Raw genomic sequence first — 18,544 nt, 5'->3', positions numbered from 1 at the left:
TGACTTAATTTTTTTATGTTTTCTACTGGCCTTACTAACCAATTTCTAATATAACCATTTGACACAGTAGGTCACACAAAATCGTTCATTCACACAGCTATATCCAATACGAATACGAATACTTAGCTTTATATATTCTATATATACTTAATCTTAGTTTAGCCTTATAAGTCATACTCTTACTACTCAGCTTTTACAACTTTAACAACATATCTTTGATATCCCACAACAACAATCAACTTTTAAATATAAATAAATTTTGTTTTTTGATTGTTTGTGAGAGAATTTTAAATTTTAAGCCACTTGAGGAACACAGCAAATATTTAAATTTTGAAAAGTTTGTGGAAAAGCAAAAGATAAAATGAAAAGAAAAATGAAATTCATGAAAAGCAGCTATCGACTTCAACGTACAACTTTTATCCTGTCAACACAAAAAACAAAAACAACAACACAAGCATCCACGGCAAGCAACAAACACATCAACAACCACAACAACAGCCACAAAACACACCAACAACCACAACAACCACAACAAGAACAACAAAACACAAGCGCCTACTAAAAACAACAACCAAACAATTAACACCAAACAACAAAAAAAACAACTCCAAAATACAGGTTATCGAACAAATGATAACAATTCTTTCACTGCTACTACTAAAATATCGAATACACTGAATTCTATTACAACAACAAATACAAAGAAACATTGTGTATTATAAGACAAAGTACCACAACAACAACAAGAACAACATCCAGCCAGCAACAACAACAAGCAACAGAGCCAATGCCTTCAAAATAAAATTCATATTAAAAAAATGTTTAACAGCAGCAGCAAAAGTGTGCAGTAGCAACAACTACAACAAGAACAACAACAACTACAACAACTTCAGTCCAATAAAAAACAACAACAACAACAACTACTCACGATAAAAAATAATCCAAAAAAGCTTTTTCTCGCACTGTACAAAAACAACAACAAAAACTGCGCGCAAAAAAAAAAATTGTGTTCACTAACAAATATTAACTGATATTTCTAATTTTTAAGTTTGTTTTCTTTTAATTTGTTTGTTTTTATGTTTCATATTTTTCTTTTTTCATGGCAGTGTTTAAAAGGTAGTAACAATAACAACAAGAACAACTACTACTACAGCAACAACAACAAACAGCTACAACAACAACTACAGCTAAAATTATATAAACAACAAAACACGGAACCCATTCCCCGATATATATATATATATATTTATATTTATATATAAGTATTTACATATATAACTAACTAACAACGATCAAAATGCGTTGCCATAGCTCCTTTCCCCCAGAAAAAAAATACAAAACAGAAAAACGCCCGCCTGCCTGCCTGACCACCCAACTAACTAACTTAATTCTTACTTAACCAAGAAAAAAAAATGAAAAGTATAAAAATACTACTATTTCTACTACTATTTTTGTTGTGTGTTTGTAAGTTCCAAAACAGAAAAGCAGAAATTTATTTCTATATTCCCTCAGTAAAAAACAACAACAACAACAGCTAATACTATTACTACTACTACTACAACAACAGCTACAACAACAACAGTATGCAACTAAAAAATTTATATATCCAAGAATGCACCAAATTTACGTAAAATAGCAAACAAAAAACAATATTTCAATTTTATGCAATTTATACAACAAAAAAAAGAAAGAAATTCAAAAACCAACCACGAAAATGCAAGCATAGAATATAGAATATATATATTTATAGACATATCTATACATATATATGTATATATATCAAACTCTATCTCTGGGCAGGACTAAGCATCACAACAAAAAAAACGAAACTCGCAGACAAAATCAAATATAAAACTATATATATATAAATATAAATATATACGACTTCTCACCCTGTCTCTCTACATGTAGATATATATTTATATATATATATATATATATATTTAATCACAATTTCAATCTCAATCACAAAAAAAAAAAAAATAAAAAACCAACACTATTCTACTATCTATATCTATCTCGCTTGTGTTTGTCTGTGTGCAGGGATGCATGGCACGGGCAGCGACGCTACAGACGTAACAAGAATTGTTGTTGTTGGACTTAAAGATGATCATCCTCATCATGATCGATATATTGTTGATGATCATATTGAAGATTATGGTCATGTTGATGATGATGATCACAACGCGGGAACTGTAACGGATACGGATTGGGGATTGGAGCGAATGGAAATGGAAATGGAAACGGCAGCGGAAACGGATACCTTTAAAATAATAACAGCCACTGATACAGTTACTACTAGAACTACTACAATCACTACTACCAGAACTAATAGTACCACGACAGCTACAACCCCAATATATAGTCGCGATAAATCGCACAGTTTGAACAGATCCTTGAAATGTTTATGCGCCGTACGCTGAACGTACGCTGAATGGCAGAAGTTTTTGAATTTTATTGCATAAAACTGAAAAAGTAATAAAGAAAAGCGATTAATTGATTGTTATCGCTAATCGTTATCGGAATCAAATGTTGCCAATTGTGGTTGTTGCTGTGCCTGATGTTAATAATCCGACGAGCTGCTAGAAACAAACTGAAAATCAATAGAATAAAAAACAAAAATAATAATTGATAAACCTATTGATCAAGATATATTAAAATATATCGATATATATACATATATATATCTTGCTTATATATATGATTTTTGTTCTGTATATCATACCATGAACCATAAAATTAAAATCAAGCTTCAATTTTATTTAATTTACAATTTCGTTAATACAAAAAACAAATCTTAAAAAATATATGAAAAACAAAACTGTACTATTGGGATCTGTTCAAAGTTATGTGACTATATAGCTCTATATATATCTATATATGTATTATTGCAACTGATTTTGGGGCATGTAGAGAAGTTGTATGTACGCCCGGTGGTATTAGTCGGTCATGTATGTAGATTCTAACTGTACACATAATGAAAATATTACTATCCTTGTGTACTAAAAAAAAAATGAGAGAAACGACTTCAGCAACGTTGCGTATATCACACACACACACAGCTACTGTGACTGGAGGTGAGTTAGTTGAAGCACTCTATTCTAAATAATAACTACCTACCTACCTACAATACAATATCATAGTTTGTAAGTGCAACTCTCGACGCGACGAACAACCAAATTTCCCATTTAACTAGTTTAAGCAGAGCACGAAAAATAATATATATATATTTATATATATCTTCACTTTAATCACAGTTTCCAAAATCGGTAAACTTAAGATCTAGATACAAAAAACTGGATAGACTTTCTAGAATCTTCTGTGCCGTTAAGATCGCTAAGAGCTACACAGATTTTACTATAAATGGATTAAATTAATACTTTAACCATAAACTCGTATTAATGAGCAACTATAACCATATCATTTTTGTGGTTCATGGTAAATTTTGTATTATTTTATTCTCTTTCAGAATATCATTTTTATTGCATAATTCATTTGATCTGTTGAATATATTTGCCATAAAAGTCGAATCAATGCTAAGCATTAGCCCACTTTGACCATAAAAATGTGCAACAATCGATGCATAGAACAGGTTCTAAGTCAACTCCAATTTAACGTGGCCAAAACGAGCGAACAAGCTGTAGACGTAGACAAAAACTGCATTTATTGGGGTCGCATTTTGTTATTGTTGTTCAGTTTGTGCTGGTCAGCTTGCCAGTTGGCCCTGAAATCAAGTGTGGAGCATTAACACTCTGTTTGTCCCCGATAACATATAATATTGCCCAGATAAATCATCATCCCCATTCAGTTTTCTGCTTTCGATTATCAATTATAATTATAATCTGAACTCGAAATCTGTTGAAATTGTCGGCATTTTATTTAATTTCGTTAAATTCTTTTTGCTGTCAAAATTTAAACAACTTGAAATTGTTATATAAGTATTTTGACGCAAATTTAAATTCAACATGATGTGATTCTCATATTTGTTGTTGCCACTGTTGTTGTTGTTGTTGTGTACTGACCTGCCTCAAACCTCAAATGAAATTAGTTTAGCCTACACGTTGCGTCTGGTTTTCGGTTTTGGCTTTTTCCCCCCGCTCCTTGTTGTTGTTGTTTTTTATATACTTTATTATATGGCATATACAAAAACTGATTCATTGACATGCAAAAGGCAATGAATAACGTGAGGCAGCAGCTGAGGTTGAACGAACGACCCGCAACATTTATATATATATATGTATTTTTAACCCACAATTCTCTCTATCTCTCTTTATCTTTTTGCATTTGCTGTTCCCTTTTCTCTGTCTCTTTCCATCATTGGTTTGTTGTTTACTCTCTTTTGGTCAGGTGCTGGGTTTATTTGTTATTTTTTTTTGTTGTTTAGTGTTTTTTTCGTAGTTCCCTTCTGGTTAAGTTACTCTTTCATTTTCAACATCAATTTTGTTTGTTTCAATTTTGTTTGGATGATAACATATAAAATACAGACAACAACTCTTTAAACATTAAACACATTTTGAACAAGAGTTTTTCTTAGTAAGATTTTTAGTGAACAACAACAAGTACAACAAGAAATACAACGATTCGATAAACGCCACAGACACACACACCACAACAGATCAAGAAACCAATCCAAAGCAATTCAACTACCAATCCAACCAACCAAATCAACCAACCAACAAAACCAACAAATTCAACAAATTTGTGGAAACATTTATCACGCGCAAATTGTTTGCCGTTTGCTCTTATCTCATTTCAGTTAAGGAGATTGGAAATGGTCGCTCGCCATTACTGCAGGAGCCTCTTTACGGTACACGACCTCAGCCCTACAGTGAGTAGAAGGCGCCTATTCATTTGTAGTTTCTGTTTAGCTGACAAATGTTGTACCCTTCCTACCATTCCTACTCCCCCTACAATTGTTATTATCCAACAACAAATCATATCCATTATTTCAGTGAATATAACTAAAGGTGTGTGTGTATGTGTTCGGTTGTGTCGAATTTTTATTAAATTTCGTTTTATCGTTATGCTGATTTGGTTCTTTAGTGATACAGGTAGACTTAGGATCGTGTACTATGAGGTATGTCAAGTATTTCTTAAATTTTCCCTAGGTTGACTGTCTCTTAATAACATTACTTAAATTACTTATGTAATTGTCATTTAAGTTGTGACTACTATATTAAATAATTTATTTTCTTATAATATTACTTGTTATTAAACTTTCAGACTTTGACTCAATTGTTTACTCGAATTATTCCAGCTAAATTAAAAAACTTTTTGGCTCTAAGAGCAAATCTAACAAAAATCTACAGTGTTTATTCATTTAATTACTTGCGTAATTATGTCAATTACTTAAGTAATTCTAAAAAAAAATTACGAATACTTCAATAGATCAAAACTTTTTATCTGTAACCTGACTTTTCTTTTATCATTTTTATACCCATTACTTAAAGGGTAATTTTGTTAGTTTATTTTAACTTTCTGTCAATTCTACTAAAAATTCCATTTTTGTCGGTAACAAGAACAACAAAGTGCCTCCTTCCTTAGTAATTTCCAACATTACAATTACTTTAGTTCAATTACTCAAGGAGTTAAGCAGACTTCGTGTAATTACTAAAATAATTGCCACATGAAAACAGGGTTCTTACAGAAGTTCATCAAACTAAACTCCACAATTACGTGCTCCTTAGGATAAATTCTTATTTTCTAAAGTATTTTTCTATGTCTCTTAACCATTGTTTAATTTTTTTTTCTGTTCGCCCGCATATTTGTTAAAAAGGTCACATACCATTTAGCAAATTGTCTACATAAATTCATTAGTATGCCAAATACAGAACCCACACACAAGAAGAAAACTCTTCTTTCTTCCTTAATATATATTATTTTTTTCTTTTTTTCACCTGCCTGTTGGAACTTTTCTAATTGTTGGCACTTGAGCGTGTCTGTCATTAGGGAGGGGCCCTCATAAAATTGCAATCATTACAATTTGTAACGCCCTCCCATTCCTCTGTAATACGGTACATCTTCAACTTTTCCAAGTTTTCTGAGTGTGACATGCGCACAATTAAAGGAAAATTCCAAGTTAACAAAAATATTATACTAATTAACTTGACTAAAAGTCCAACTGCAAATCAACATTAGTACAGCACTCGACCCAATTACAGCTACTGTCTACCATATTCTATTTGAAAGAGTCTTGATCGGACAGTTTCACAGACACGTTTCATGGAGGTCCTTAATCGTGACAATGAGCAGAGGGTACAAATAATCGAAGAGTTCAGATTTCAACCACAATGCTATAAAGTATTTGCCGATTGGCTTTCCGAATTGTGGCAAACCCATAGAAACTGCTAAAGGAAATGGCAAAACCCCCGAAAGCAAAATACCCAAACGACAAAGGGGAAAATAAGGGAAAGAGAAAAGCAAAAGAAATAGAACGAGAATGATAGAGACTAAAATGAAAGCAAAGATGTGACTTTGTCGTTATTGCAAGAACATGTGTATTAATTTTCTCGTTGACTTTGTGGCATGCCCCAAACCAACCGCCCACTACATTTTCCAACATATGTGGTCAACCGTATGGTTGTCTGTAAATGTGTGTGGTTATGAACGTGTGCATGTGTATGAACGTGTGAAGTACAAAATTAATTGATTTTTTATAGCTCAACGCACATCGAATTCAATTCTATTCAAGTTTATTGTGCCATTTTTGTGGTCAATCTGAAATCTTGCCTTAAGTTAATTTTCTTTAAGGGCACACAATGAAATCAAATATTTGGTCACATTGTCGCTTGAGTGCTTTAGTTTTAAATGTTTTTAAAGTTGATCAGAGTTTGATTGAAATAACAATAAAAATAGTTTACTTTACACAAAGCTTGCGCTTTTTCATTTCTCAAACACCTTAAAAATAAAATAAACTCTAGTTAAAATATTCTTAAAAGAAGTTTTTGAAATATTTTCAAATAAAGTTGTAGCTTTTGTTACACCTGGAACTAAATTTTAATAAATTCGCTTTTAATAAAATGCTAATTTTCCTATATATCATTTATTGATTCATAAACTTATAACTCAAGGCTTGCTTCAGCTGGGATTGGGTTCATTTCGCAAGGCCAACAAAATAAAGGGCAAAAAAAAAAATAAAATATGGCAACGCCTTGAGGCCACACCTAGTTACAAACTTTTGCATTATCTAAAAACCTCAAACTATAAACTAAAAACAAGCATGCCTGGGAACTGCGCTTGAGAGCTTCTCCTCTCCCCTGACCACAGTTTTCACTGGCCTCCGCCTTAACTTATGTAACCTGCCTTTAGGCGCATCTCGTTCATAATTTTACCATAGAAACCTCTTCCTCCGTTTATCCTTCTTCATCTTTGTCGTTCTTGGCCTTGATGTTTTAATTTGTGCGTACATAAAATTTAAGCATTGCTTTGCTTTGCTTTTGCATTAGCCAAGTGGAAAGTTTTCAGTTTTGTTTTTGTTGTTGATGTTGATGTTGTTGTTGGCTTTGGGGACCAAAACTGATGCAAAGATTAAACAAAATCCGTCTCTAACTGCCGCTCGGCTGCTGCTTTTAATTGCATTTCTACACAAAAGTTGAACTTAAGTTCGTGGAACGCGTTGCCTAGGTTTCAATTAGAGTAAAGTCTTTACTTTCTTGTTTCTATCTATGTCTAAGTATCTGTATCTTTATATCTAGCAGCATCTAACTGTATATCTGCTTTAGTTTTAGCTTCGTATATACATCTTCATTTATCTTTTCTTTTTATTTTGTCGACTCTGCGGGGAATTGCGCAAAACTTTTGCCTTGTTTTTGTTGTTATTATTTTCTTTTGGGAGTTATTTCGTTGATTTTCGATAGTAGCCAAAACCAAAAAGTTTCACAAGCAAATTTTCTTCAATGCTGTTTTGTCTGATAATTGGCCATGGTCACGGCATTTGGCATTGTATTTTCGATCCTAAACTAAAACTTTTAGCTAAACTTCAGTCAAAAAAGTCAAATTCAATTGATTTCCCTTTTTGGCTTACCCCTTTTTTTTTAAAGTGAACTCTGGAATGCGTCTGAGTTAAAAGTTTTTCAAAATTCCATGACATCCGTTTGGCTCGTTTGGTTCGTTTAACTGTATGGCATGTAAGGGGTTTAAATGCATGTGGTTCTCCTCTTTTTCGGATTAGTTTTTGTGGTAAACCCTTGTAATTCTTTTGCGGTACATGTGTGTTTCTGTTTGGGGGGAAAAATTGCAGTGAAATCCGGAAAACACTTTAATTGTGGCAAGCGATGAATAGAAAACACAACTGTGACATTTGTCAATTACAATTTTCAACTATTTAACAATATTTAAATTGCTGCTGACAAGTTACAACTAAACTTGACAAGATTTAAACAAGAAATTGCAGATATCAATTTATGTATAGCCCAAACAGTAATTTAAAAGTTTACTTACTCTAAATAAATTAAATAAAGTGTTTTCTTAAGCGAGCTTTTATCACACAAATTTTATACAGCAACATACTGCGAGTTTTGATTATTTAACTATTTTTTCTATGAAGTGTAACTGAAGTAAATAATTTGAAAACAAATACTTAAATATCCTTAGATATTTTCTTTATAACATAGAACTACTTAAAAAGTTTTCCAGCCAGCTTACGTTAATTTTCCATTACAATTTCTTTATAGTCTCGTGTCTGGCGCATCATTTTCTGTTGGCCCGGCTAAAATGACTTTGTGCATAGCTGATATATATTATGTATACCCTCGGCTTTGCTTGATTGCTTTGTGTTTTTGTTTTTGTTACTCCTATTCAAGGAAATAACATCAACTCGAGTCTCAGTTGCACTTATGACAATGTAGAGGCTATGGCAGCTGTCAGTAGAGGGAGGGAGGAAGGAGCTCGAGGATTTGACTCGTCTAGTGAAATCTTTGGGGTCCTGGCCACTGCTGCTAGCCTAATAAGCATCCTTGGGGAAATTATTATGAGCAGAATTCAATTTCGTGTTTAATTTGCAGTGAATCCGTTGCTTTTTCGGACTCACTTTAGTGAGTTCCATGTACCACCCACCAGATCTCCTCTCAACTCAGAACTTGCAACATTTTTCATAAGTTCTTCCTTTTTTGTGGCAACTTTTGCGGTCTTGCTGGTCTTTGTTTAGGCCAGCAACTGTTTTTTTTTTTTTGCTTGACTTTTCTTTGGCTGTTGCTATAAATGCAAATCTGCTTTGGCTTTTGCTTTTGTTTTTCTTCCTTTTTTTTATACAAATAAATTTCAATATAGTACTTATTATTTTGAGCTGCTGCATTTGTTGCCCTTTGGTCTTTGCTCTACAACCCGCGCTCGCCCCCTGCTAACCGCAATGAGGGGTGCTCATTATTTGCTGTAAAACATTTTTGCATACCAAAAAAAAAAAAAAGAATTTTTAATTTAACCACAAAGTTTTCCTCTTTTATTGTTGTTTTTGGGTGTCTTCTTCGCGCGCAAATGCGAAATGCAAAAGTGATTTTTATTAAAAGTAAAAGTTTACTTTTTAATCAGCTTGGCTGTTAACTTTACATTTTGCGGTTGCTTTTTATTTCGCAGCAAGGTTAATTAAATTTAAATTGTTGTTCTTTCTGTTGTTGTTGTTGTTCTTGTTGTTGCATTTAATATGAGAAAAGTTGGCTGACAATTAATTATACTGCATTAAAATGCAAAGTTTATACCCACAAAGTATGCTAGGGATTTTGTTTGGTATAATCCGATCCCAAACGCAATTTCAATTGCAATTCATTATCATCAACATATATTTATGGGCTCGGGACTTCTGATTGCTGCGTGCCTAATCAAAAATGCCAAACAATTGCTCCGTCTCGGCTCACAGCAATCATTCACACCTTTAAGCTGCAATGTCACCAGTCAGCTCCCCAAACTGGATCCCAGTTGTCTCTCCCCTGGGTGCGTGCCAGTCGCAGTTAAGGCTGCAAAATAAAAACAAAACCCAAGTGACTCCCCTGCCCTTTGTTTCTCACGCTGTCTCGTTGAATGTACCGCAAATCCGAGCCTGTAAAAACAAAATGGCCAACATCCTCCCGCTGCGGAAGTTGACAGCGGCTGAGGGAAAGGCAACATCGTCGTCGGCGTCGGCGTCTCGCATTGTGCTACTTTTTACAGCTGTTTCCGCCGCAGCAGGAAATGTTTTTAATTTTAATGCAAGTGCCGCACATAATGTGCATATTTTTACTCCTCGTCGAGTTGCTTTAGTTTATTTATTTTTATGCTCAATTCCTAATAATACTATAAAAATTAAAGGAAATAAACTCTAGTTCCATTTTATTGCAAAATTAATTTTTTTTTAAGAAAAAAACAAAGTTTAGTGTTGACGGAAAAAACTAATAATCATATAAATATTAAATACCATATCGAAATCATAAAAAAATAAATAGAAATTTAAAATTTAATTTAAAAATATTCACAAATAAAAAAAGAAACATAAAATTAATAAAAATTCCAATACGTCATTGAAAGACTTGGATTAATAAGAAAACAAATAAATGTATATAGTAAAATAAAATTATCTGTATATAAAACAGATCTTAATTTAAAATCTGTCATAAATATTAAAAGAGAATTTTTTGCTCTCGCTTGCAATAGTTCGACATTTCCTTTTCGACCCCGTTTCGATTTGATCGTCTTATCAGAAATGCAAAAACATGAAATGCAATTCTAGTTTGAATTGTGTGTCATATATTTGTTCAATATATATTTTTTGCACTTGCTACTGAAAGACGAAAGAAAATATTATGAGAAATTGAACGTCAACGTCTTGAACATCAATTCCACCATGAATATAGCCAACTCCCCAACCAACTCTGTCAGCATCTCCGGTTCCATCTTGGCAGTTGCCTGCTGTATTTTGCATTATTGCCATGACATAACAGCCTGCGGCATTGCATTTGAAAGTTATCAGCCAAAAAAAAAGGAAAAAAAAGAAAAAAACAGAAAACTAGCGTAGAACAAGAAATATGGATAAAGAAATTGTTTCATATATTTTTTGCTCTCAGCACGCGTAACAGCAGCTGTTGCGATATACAAGTTGGCTTCCCTTTAGATATCCTGTAACTATTGAAGAGACTACCAAGGGGTAGCATAAAGTGAAGCAAAAACTCTGAAAAAATATTATATTTATTTTCTGAGTAATTCAAAACAGATTATATGTTATTTATATTTTAAGTACTCAAATCAAATTATTACCATCAGATTTATATGATATAAATCAATATTAATCATCATTAATGTTAATGAAAATCCATAACAAATTCGACAATCATTATGGTGCAATTATTTTTCTTGTAAGTTTAATCCTAGTCGTTGATTTTTTGAATTAATAAAAAAATGAGTCTTAATAACATAAAAATAAATACAAAATTTATAGTTATCTATAGGATAACTGTTAGTTGAACTCCTACATTTTTTGTGTGTGTTTTTCACAATATGCAGCGATTGTAGCTGAAAGTTACTTACTTGAGCTCGATTTCAGTAGTTGAGTGTTTTCCGATTGCTATGCCACAGGCAGCTGCGGGCGTGGCTGATTGCTGTCATACCTTAAGCAACAACAACACGCATGTACCAACAAATTGTTGTCAAGTTTCTCAATTGCCACATCAGATATGGTGTGTGTTGTGTGTGTGTGTGTGTGTGTGTGTGTACGTGTTGTTGCCCATCAGCACATCATCTTTTTTTTAAGCATTTTATTGCAAAATATTGGCAACAGTTGTTGCCACATTGTTGTTAGCCTGTTGTTAGTAACAACCAATCGCTTCTCAGCTTCCATTGTGTTACGCCTGGCCAGATAATAATTTTGCTTTATTATTTTTCTCTATTTTTTTTGGGCCTTTGTTATTGCATTGCGATAATTGGCGCATTTTGTGGCACTTGCAGCTTCGGCTATTGTGTCTGGCTTTGAGTCTTGATCTCAATCTGAAAAGCACCCATTTGAGACTGACATTTGTGGGCTTTCTGAATATTTTTTTCTCTCGGTTTTTTGCCAAAATATATCGACAACAATTTTTGTCTCATCATCATCATTATCATCATCATTGACGTCCTGTTCTGTCACTGTGATAAGTGCGTGTAATTGAGTGTGGCATCAGTGGCATTGATGTCCCTTAAAATCTTGATTGAGTGCCTACAGTTCATCTGACAGATGGACAGACGGACAGTCTGCTGATTGACCAAACAATATACATAAATGTCAATGGGCAAACTGAGCAACAAATGAATGAAGTTTTGACTGAAATATTTGACCACATTTTCTACACAGATTGTTACTAGTTTCTACAGTTAGCCGCATTAGTATGCTGAGCAAACTTAATTTGATTTAATTATCATTTAATTGAATTATTTGTTAATTGCTAAAGCTTCATAAAAGTTATTCAACATATTTATTTCTTTAATATTTAAATTATTACAATGTCAACCAGTGCAATTTATAGTTTATATATTGTAGTTTAATTTATCGAAAATAGCAGCTTTAAACTGAAAGTGCAATTAACTTGCGACGCATGCAACGTTGCATTTGTGACCCCAAAAGAGACACTCATATTGTGCCACATTTCGTTGTTCTCCACAATCCCCCCCACTAATTTTAGTGCAGCCCTGGGTGCATATTAATACCCAAAATGCAATGCCCCAAGCAATCACGAGCAAAACTTTTCTCATGCTGCTTTTTCATGCCACTTGTCAGCGTTCAAAGATGCATGCGACATAAATTGGCGTTGCCACATTGCTAGCACACACACAAATTCACACACACACACACACATACTTGACAGTTGTTACATTGTTCAACTGTCATCGGCGCTTGTCAGCCCAGTTAAGCGTTTAATTTCGACGACAATTTTAGTGGCCGGCAAGACAAAAAACAAGAGCAAAGTTCTCCCACAGTAAATTCCCCCTTCAACGCTTCCCCCCACCCAATCCGACTCCCCCTTTGGTCACTTTAGTGATTGTTATTGTTGCGCAATATGCTAACTGTTTAACTGTCGACGTTGGGAAAATTGTAACTGTAACAAAAGACAAGACAACTTGTCGCAAACACAATGCGATGACGGCGATGGCCAGGAAATTGAATTAGCCAAATGCTGGGAAAAATGAAAATGAAAATGAAAACTGTAACTGTAACAGTAACTCAGCCTTGTGCTTTTCCTTGTGCCTGTAACTATGACAACGAGTGCGGGAAACAGCGGCAGAAGCTGAAAAACATTGCTATTAGCAGCAATCTAAAAGACGACAGTTTAACTAACTGAGCTCAAGCTGACTTGTAGTTTTTTAAATACCCTGTATTTCAATGGGCAAAAGGGAAGTAGCATAAGTTCAAAAAATGTAGGAGAACTAACAACTTTCAATTTTAAGTTTATTTGAATATCAAAATACAATTATATTTAAATAAGTATAAATAATAAATATTAAATACTATACTTAAGCCTTCTTGCTTAATAAAATAAATTTAGCTTCTATTAAGGCGTCAACAAGTTTTGACTAAAGTTTTGACAGGCTTAAGCCTGGCTTTTATCCTTACCAATTTTTCACAAGTTACTGAAATTACAACAATGCATAATACTGACGTTTTTTCAATCTAATTAGTATATTTGGTTATTTTCTTAATTTTCTCAATCCTAGCAAAAAATTTTGGTCTAATTTTAACAATTTGGACTATATTAGACTTCAAATGTTATTTAAATTTGTATTTTTATTAATATTAAATTTTTTAAATATTAAAGTTTTCATATATCCTTACTGTTACTTTTGAATGATTATTATTATTGTTATAAAAAAAATGAAGTCTTCCAATTATCATTGCTGATAATAATCAAATAAAGAGTATACCGTATTGCAGGGTATCAATTATTCGCATTTTCTCAGCAACAGCTGACAGACAAGTTACATTTATGCAGTGCTCAAATTAATTGCATTCACTGACAGTAAGACCGAGTAGAAAACCGAGATATAAAACTTACTCTTAGTCACTTTGCCTGCATATACCTCCTCTCTCCCTTCCTCTTTTCATCTCGTACTCTAACGACAACAAAAAAACTTATTCAATTAAAGTTTTGCGCGCGACCTAATGGAAAATGCTTCTAATGTTGTTTTACTTCAAGGAGGATCCTGTCCCTCCAGGGGTTGTTGCAAAAGGGACGACCAACTGTGTATGTGTGTGGCAGAATAAATTTTGTTTAAATGGAATTTCATTAAAAAATAATATTTGCAGCGCTTCATTTGTTGAACGCCCACATGCTGTGTGTGTGTGTGTGTGCCCGTGGGCGTGGCATGTGGCATGGCAGCACTGTCGACATATGTGACATGGGTTTTAAATGTTGTATTTACTCTAACCCTTTTTCGCCTCATCCTCATCCTGATTTGCCTGTGTATGCATCTGTTGTCCTTTTGCATTCTGACTTCTGGTTTCTGCCTTCTCTGTCAGCAATGCAAATTAGTGCGTTATTATACTGCACTGTGCAATCTGGCAACTCTTTCCCTGGCTCTGGCTCTGATGAATGGTTCTCTTGACTCTTGACTTTTGACTTTTCTGACTGTGCAACGGAACGGATGAGGCATATCCGGCAACTGTTCAAACAAAACTATTTCCAGGCGAGACTGATTTATGCAACGCATGACTGAGAATGCTGTACTCGTAGTTGCCTCATTTGATTAATTTCAGATGCAACAGTGCCACATGTTGGCCATGCATTTAATTGCAGCTTTGAGCCAGCTTTAAATATTCCAACAACTTGGGGAAATTTCTAGAAAATCGCTTGTCTGTTGAACTGCACCTGAGTTAATTCCTCTAACCCCTTCACAAGCTAATGAAAAGTGCACAGACAATGCAAATGCATCGACGTCAAATTCCAAAGAGAATTTAGGCACTTGGAATTCACAAAGATAGACGAAAACTGACTTTTGAGTCCTTGGACCAACATCATTGGCAATCAACAGAAACCAGAGACTATTGTCAAAACTCTGCCTAATGTGAATACCACCAGCTATTAGCTTCTGCTTCTGCTTTTGGCAATCAGCAGTGGTCCTCATTGTCGAAAATGCGATTACCAGAGAGTACTTATGCCATTGAGCAACCGAAATTATTCTTTGAATTGAAAATTTAACAGAAAAACAGAATCTTGTATTCCATGGAATTATTCTTTTGCGCCATACTAAATTTTAATAAAATGTTAATAGAGATTAGGCCTGAAAAAATAAAATTTAATTAAAAATGAATTAAGTTTAAAGAAATTAAAATAAAAGCTTATGTTACATATTTTTTCTACCCAAATTTTAAATTGAGCAACCGAAAATGATTCCTTGAATTGAAAATTGAGCAGAAAAACAGAAGCTTTTATTCCATGGAATTATTCTTTTGCGCTATACAAAATTTTAAGAAAATGTTAAAAGAGATTAGGTCTGAACAAATAAAATTTAATCAAAAATGAATAAAGTCAAATAATTAAAAAACTTCACATAAAATTTAACCGAGAAATAAAAGCTAATGTTACATATTTTTCTAACTAAAATTTAAATTAATCAAATTAAAATTATTTAAAATTGTATATATAGCAAAAAATTTATAAAATATCACATTAAATTGAAATGAGAGGGCTGTCACCTTGAAAGCTATTTTCACACATTTTTCCTAATTATAATTTAAATTAATCAAATAAAAATAATTTAAAAATGTATATGGTGCTGCCAACTTCTCATAGTGTGATTTAGCTATAAAAGAGATGTCAACTCTCTTTCAGAGACTGACACGTAGAGTATCAACTCCTTATGCATAAGTGCAAAATTACATTTGACAAGTTGCTTTTTACTGCTATTTCTTAATTAGCTTCTCCTAAAGTGCTGCCAACTTATCTAATTTCCGTAATGTATTTGTTTTATTTTCTTTTTTTTTTTATAGCGAACATTTTGATTTAGTTGGCATGCTAACAACTTAAATAGGATTATAAATTTGCTGTCATTATTTACGACATAATATCAGAATATCCACTACAATTTTTCATAGTAATATGCAATTTGTAAATTCTTTTAAGTGAAATCCCCTCAGTACCAACTTAAGTCTTCTCTGAATGTTCTCCAGCTGAAGCTGAGAGAGATGAGATATGCAACAGTTTCGCCAGCTTGGGGCTTTTGTGTAAATTCTTGTAAATTTAATTTCCTGTTTTACATTTTAGCTCATTTGCTGCTTGCTATCATCGTTGTCTGACTGTCTCTTCTCTTTTTCCATCTCTGTCTCTATTTGATTTGTTGTCTCACTCTGTCATCAGCTGCTCTGACGCTTGTTGACTTTTATCAGAACAAGAGTCTTAAGCATTTTCATTGACTGTCTTTTGGGTATTTCTCAGTATTAGTATTCAGTTCCTGACATTTGCATTTGCATTTGAACAGTTTCGTCTGTTGCTCTTTTCGATTGACGTCTTCATTTCGAATGCAGCATTAATTTCCTCAATCGTTGTCAATTTTATACTCTTCGATTCTTGCTAGGAAATTTCTTCTAAAATTACCACATGCAATTTAATTAGTTTTCCATCAATTTTGTTGTGGTTTTTCAATCAACTGAACATAATTGCCAATTAGTGAGCTGAAATTTGGTCATTTGATATTTTATTATAATACACATTTTCACTTATTGAAATGTGAATTATTATTTAGTCTGCACACAGAAGCCATACAAAATGTTGAAGAGATTCTGAAGACGCCAAGAGAATTATGTGCTAAAATGGTTTTGCCTGTCAATGAGACGTGAATTTTATGTTTGCACACTCTTCTCATCGCCACCCTCGTTGAGGGGGAAGGCGAGCACTTTCAAGGCAAACTAATTGATTTTAAAAATAAATAATGACTAATCACCACCTGCAAACAGCAGCGATACACAACTAAAGTGGGCAACTCATCCCAATGGTATTTTCAATTATAGCCATACTCTTTAAATACGACCAAATGCACTGACTAATTTAAAAATGAATTGTACTCTGACTTATTTCTTGAAATATTATTTAAATATTGTACAAAAAGCATTAGCATTATTATGCAGGGTATCAGCTTGTCGACTACTTATTTTTGTTTACTTGTGGCTTTGTAAATTTCATTTCAATACACGTTTACGTTCTTTCATGCTGCTGCCTTCTCATATCCTTGTACCCTGCCATCAATTTCGACTATAACTGAAATGTCAACATGGGTTATCCCCCTCTCCAAGTCCCCTTCAAATCAGAAGACCCCTCGAAAAACGCGAGTCCCTTTCACCTTGTGCCCAATGTGCACCTTTACCCCAATTCTACACGCTTCGCACACAGCTTGATTAATTGAAATTTCACTGACTGTCAAGATGCTTGTGTGTGTGTGTATGAGAGAGTGTAGAGAGGGAAGATGGAAGCGGTTAGGGAGTGGGATTTTGGGCAATTGTGGGCGGGGCAGCTGCTAACTAAAAGTGTTGGCGTTGGCTTGTCGCTGGGTAAACTGTTTTGAAATTAATTGAGTGCGCTAATTTTGCCAAAAAGGTTTTTTAATTGATGACGCTCTGCACTTTCTCGTTTGGAACTAGTTTCGTGAGCTGAAAATGTATTTCAAGCTAATGAATTGGGCTTAAGCCTTAACAAATTCTATACTTCACATTTTGTAAATCCAGCAAGTAATATTTTTTTAAAAATGATCTCAAGTAACGTTTGAGAAACAAAATGAACTAGTTCAAACTTTTGAATACCAATACCAAACGTGCTTTTTAAATTCTATTTTTTACGATACTCGTAAACGTTTTTCTGATTTAAAGTCCTTAAATAGAGTCATAAATATTCTGAAAATTGCTTTAATGCATACCAAATGAGATCAAAGCGTTTCTTTCTGTTTCTGAAATCAGTTACCTGCTCATTGAGCTTTATTAAATGCATTTTCATCAGCTTTATTATCAGCCATTCATTTTCCAGTTGCTCTCTGGCATAGTTTCTGAGTTTGTGGTGCATTTGCTTTATAATTTGGCTACGCGCAATTTGCATTGAAAATGAATTTTGGTTGCGCCTGCTTTTTCGCCCTCTTTTTTTCTTGAAATGATTTTGAAAATGTTTTCGCCAACGATGCGTGGATGCATGGGCCGTTTATGTGTGCGCCTCTAGTACATTTGGGAACTCTCAGTGTGGCTACGCTAATTGCGTTTTAAGTGGCATTTGGCGTAATGAATAATGCACCGAAACTACCGAAACATGCCAACAGACACAATGCGATTTTGCCCAATGCATTGCTGGCCATATTGGTATCTTCATTAGATTTTTCAATGTGCCAATCGGTTGAGAAATGTGCTCAAATATTCTATGCAATTCAGTCGAAATTCAGTCTTGGATTATCAAGATAAGGTATTAAAGTAAGGAAAAGAAGGACCGTAATGGAAAAAAAAAGCATTAACACTTTTATGCAGAATTAAAACTGAGGTTAAAATTGACATTCCGCAAGTAAATCGGTTAAGATTTGACAAAGTTATGATAGTTTGAATTTTTCGAAAAAAGAAAAATATATAGTAACTAATTAGAGAAAA

The 18,544-nt window shown here is 33.6% G+C and overlaps 1 protein-coding gene across 13 annotated transcripts in view; it reads left to right on the top strand.

Annotated features, from left to right (window-relative positions):
• LOC117784241 (heterogeneous nuclear ribonucleoprotein L) overlaps positions 1 to 18,544 on the top strand; it is a 127,349-nt gene that overhangs the window by 72,823 nt on the left and 35,982 nt on the right. For 2 of the 13 annotated variants that reach the window (XM_034621923.1, XM_034621926.1), the window contains one exon: positions 4,757 to 4,807. The exons of 9 other annotated variants lie outside the window; for them this stretch is intronic. In XM_034621923.1, the coding sequence (XP_034477814.1) occupies positions 4,757 to 4,807 (51 nt within the window). Of the gene's footprint in view, positions 1 to 2,043; positions 2,607 to 4,756; positions 4,829 to 18,544 lie in introns of those variants that run through there. 2 more of the 13 variants (XM_034621922.1, XM_034621931.1) reach the window with 2 other exon arrangements.

This window comes from Drosophila innubila, assembly GCF_004354385.1.
Source record: "Drosophila innubila isolate TH190305 chromosome 2R unlocalized genomic scaffold, UK_Dinn_1.0 1_C_2R, whole genome shotgun sequence".
Classification (NCBI taxonomy): Eukaryota; Metazoa; Arthropoda; class Insecta; order Diptera; family Drosophilidae; genus Drosophila; species Drosophila innubila.
Note: the sequence above shows the minus strand (reverse complement) of the source record. Positions and strands in the feature narration are given on the sequence as shown.